The sequence below is a fragment of the Limulus polyphemus genome, unplaced genomic scaffold (genome assembly GCF_000517525.1).
Source record: "Limulus polyphemus unplaced genomic scaffold, Limulus_polyphemus-2.1.2 Scaffold34, whole genome shotgun sequence".
In the NCBI taxonomy this organism is placed as follows: Eukaryota; Metazoa; Arthropoda; class Merostomata; order Xiphosura; family Limulidae; genus Limulus; species Limulus polyphemus.
The window spans coordinates 749,473-752,669 of record NW_013665644.1 but is presented as its reverse complement, the minus strand read 5'-3'; the positions used below and the strand labels follow the sequence as shown (position 1 = coordinate 752,669).

General features: G+C 33.8%; 1 protein-coding gene across 1 annotated transcript; it reads right to left on the bottom strand.

Annotated features, from left to right (window-relative positions):
- Positions 1 to 240: 240 nt before the first annotated feature.
- LOC106460554 (serine protease 42-like) lies at positions 241 to 2,973 on the bottom strand. The gene is made up of 6 exons (XM_022387657.1): positions 2,965 to 2,973; positions 2,387 to 2,875; positions 1,897 to 2,000; positions 1,160 to 1,431; positions 718 to 881; positions 241 to 460 (listed from the first exon to the last, which is right to left on the bottom strand). The coding sequence occupies exons 1-6, from the start codon at positions 2,971 to 2,973 to the stop codon at positions 293 to 295; spliced, it is 1,206 nt and encodes a 401-aa protein (XP_022243365.1). The 3' UTR covers positions 241 to 292.
- Positions 2,974 to 3,197: the final 224 nt, after the last annotated feature.

Sequence of the window (3,197 nt, the reverse complement as noted above, 5' to 3'; positions counted from 1 at the left end):
CAATTAAAAAACATACACTTTAAAATACAATAGAATAACAAGAATGTCAATGAATTAAAACAAAGAAGTAAATACTATATAGTTTTTTAAAAGGTGATGGTTAAAAACTAAAAGATGATTACTTATTACTTGTATTTGTATGTAAATGGGTAATTTTCATAGTGTATAAAGTTTGTTTTCAATAGAAATTATAAAACAGTTTATTATAATTATAAAGTCAGTTTAATGAAAAGTGTTAATTTAATGGTAAGAATGAAATGTTCCATAAAGTCACCTTAGTTTTCTAATAACTTTAACCATAACGATTGATAAAACTATCTATCCAAGGCCTGTAATGACCAACATTAACGTAGATTCCAGGTACTCCAGGTTGACCACATCCAATTCCCCATGACACCAAGCCAACAACTTTCCACAATCCATTTTGATTTTCACACACTAGAGGGCTCCCTCCATCACCCTGAAAAGAAAAGAAAAACATATATATATATATATATAATTAATTGTCAAAATTCTATATCATTAAAGGCAATATTAAGAAAAATATAATTCTTCATATTTATTTCGAGTAGTCATTTCCCTTTTTTAGTTCTAATTTATTTTAAATATTCCATGTTGAATGGAGTTATGCATGTAATTCATTCTTCTGTCGCTATTTTATGTTTAAACTTATATTTTGTAATGACCCTTTTTTTTAAACTTATTTATAGTTTTTACCTCACAAGCATCTTTGCCGGGTTCTCCTCCAGCACATAAGAATCCCGGATAAAGTCGATAAGCACGACCAAGTCTCGTGTGTTGAAGTCTTGCTTCACAGTCTTTGAATCCTATGATAGGCATATCAACCTTTCTCAACACGTTTTGATATTTTCCGTTGTTTCCTGAAAACAACAACGACAATGTTGTAGTTTAACATTTTAGGAGCAGCATCTAATTCATAAAATAAATCAAACAGTAAAGCCATTCTATTACAATTTATCTTTTTTAACATTAACCAAAATCTCAGTATAAGGAATCAAACATAAAGATAGTTTTAACGATACCTAAAGTTATGCAATGAAATAGTTTTTGGAGTGAATTGTTTCACTAAACGATTTAAAGTCTCTAAGGAAGAAAAAAAGACATTTGTATACTTGTGTCTATGCATATCATTTCTTACCAAAAGCATCCTTTCCCCATCCACTAACCCAACATCGTTGGCCATCAAAACGGTCATGAAGATCTGGGAGACAAGCTGGAGCGATGTGAGGAGAGTTTATGTTCACGGGACCGTCTAACAAAAGCAAGGCAATGTCGTTTTTCAGGTTTCCAGAGATAAACCGAGGGTGAACGTGAACCTCTAAGATATATTTTTCTATGTATGGATAAAACTCATCGTCTCTGTTAACATCCCATTCACCAAGTCGTATTTTAAGATCACCAGCCTGAAACCTATAACATAACAATTAAATGTTAAACCTGTGACAAAGCTTAAATATATCAAATAAAGGCAGAGATTAGGGAATTTTCAAGGATCCCGAATTTGAAAATAGAAGTTTATATTGAAGGTGGATATCCAGTATTAATTTATGTGTTTTGCTAGAACGGAACAGTAAAAATATGTTAGTAGGTTATAAATACATGTTTGTTAAGCCGAATAAATAAGTACAGTTTGGATGGTGTATCTTCTTAACTTCAAGAAATAATGTTAAATTCTTTAATCTGCTTTTGTAGCTGGAAAATAACTATTTGAAGCAACACATGGGTCTTATCTGAAACATTGTGGTTTAAATTACTTTTATAACTTTATTACCAGGATTTCACGAAAGAACACATAATACATCAATATTGTATTTGTGTTACCTGAAATGATAGTTAACATAAAAATACATTCTACATTCTTCTTAATTAACTTACTTTTTAAGACAGTGGGCTGCGGTAACTACCCATCTGCTATCTATCAACGCGCCTCCACATGCATACAAGCTGTCTTTGGGTCCAATTTTTCTCAATATAGCCACCTGGTGGTGAACAACATGTTTCAATAACTTGGGAATAATACATAAATTAGGTTTACAATACTTCTTAAATGTTACAAATTATTGAAATAGAGTTTGCTTAGATCACTTAAAAATACATATAATAAGTGATAGGCGGATTAGCGAAAAAAAATTTAATTTCAAATTTTTATCCTAATCTATTTTATTGTTAGCCTTTTCTAATGATTTCTATGTTTTAAAATGCAGACTCTAACTATACTGTTGTTTAGTCTCATAGAATATACGACAGAGTCACTTTGTCCAGTATTCCCTTGTTTTTCTTAGTTCGACTCAGTTTATCAGTTGGATTTCGTACGAGGAGAAATGTCTTGTTTGTTTCAATAAGTTACTTTAACTAAACAAATTACCTGCCAGGGAAATTCTCCAAATTCTGCAGAGTCATCGTGATATTGCAGATTCTGGACACGACCCTGGATACCAAAAGCATTTCTCTTTCCACAAGTAGAATATGTTCCAGGAGGGGCAATGGGATTAGGAAGTTGATATCCAGGTTTTCCACCAGGAGGAAACGGTAAGCCTTGAGGGTGGGTGACACCTGGAACAGCGATGGATGGCAAGTTAGGAATGGGGCGATTCTGGATATTAGAGCTATCTGGCAGGGAGTTTGGTGGTAAAACGGAACCTGGATAACTACCACCAGTTAGAGCTCCAGGAGGAATCTGTTGACCCTGAAGAAATGCTTGGAACTGTGATTCGTCGAATCCAGAGAGGGACGAGAGGTCAAAACTGCCTTGAGGAACATGCTGAGTAAGACCTTGTCCGAGGAAACCCTGACCAGTACCTGGATAACCTTGTACAGCACCACCAGGATAGGATTCGATTTGCTGCTGGATAATCTGTGAACCAAGAGCTCCTTGGTGTATTGATGGAATGGTGCTTCCTGGAACAACTGATGGTAAGACTTGACAACAAGTCCTCAGCAGACCACAACCATCTCGATTGAAGAAAGGAACGAAACGGGACATGATATCGTCAGCATAAGCAGGCGTATACGTCTAAGTTAAAAGAAAATAAAACAGTGTAGTTTGTAATTTTGCTTACAAATAAAATGTTATATGTTATATTTAGGCATAACTAACATACATACCAAATTAATATTATTTTCATTCAAATTATGCACTGCACCAGAAAATTAACTTCAACTTAAAGCTTATTCAC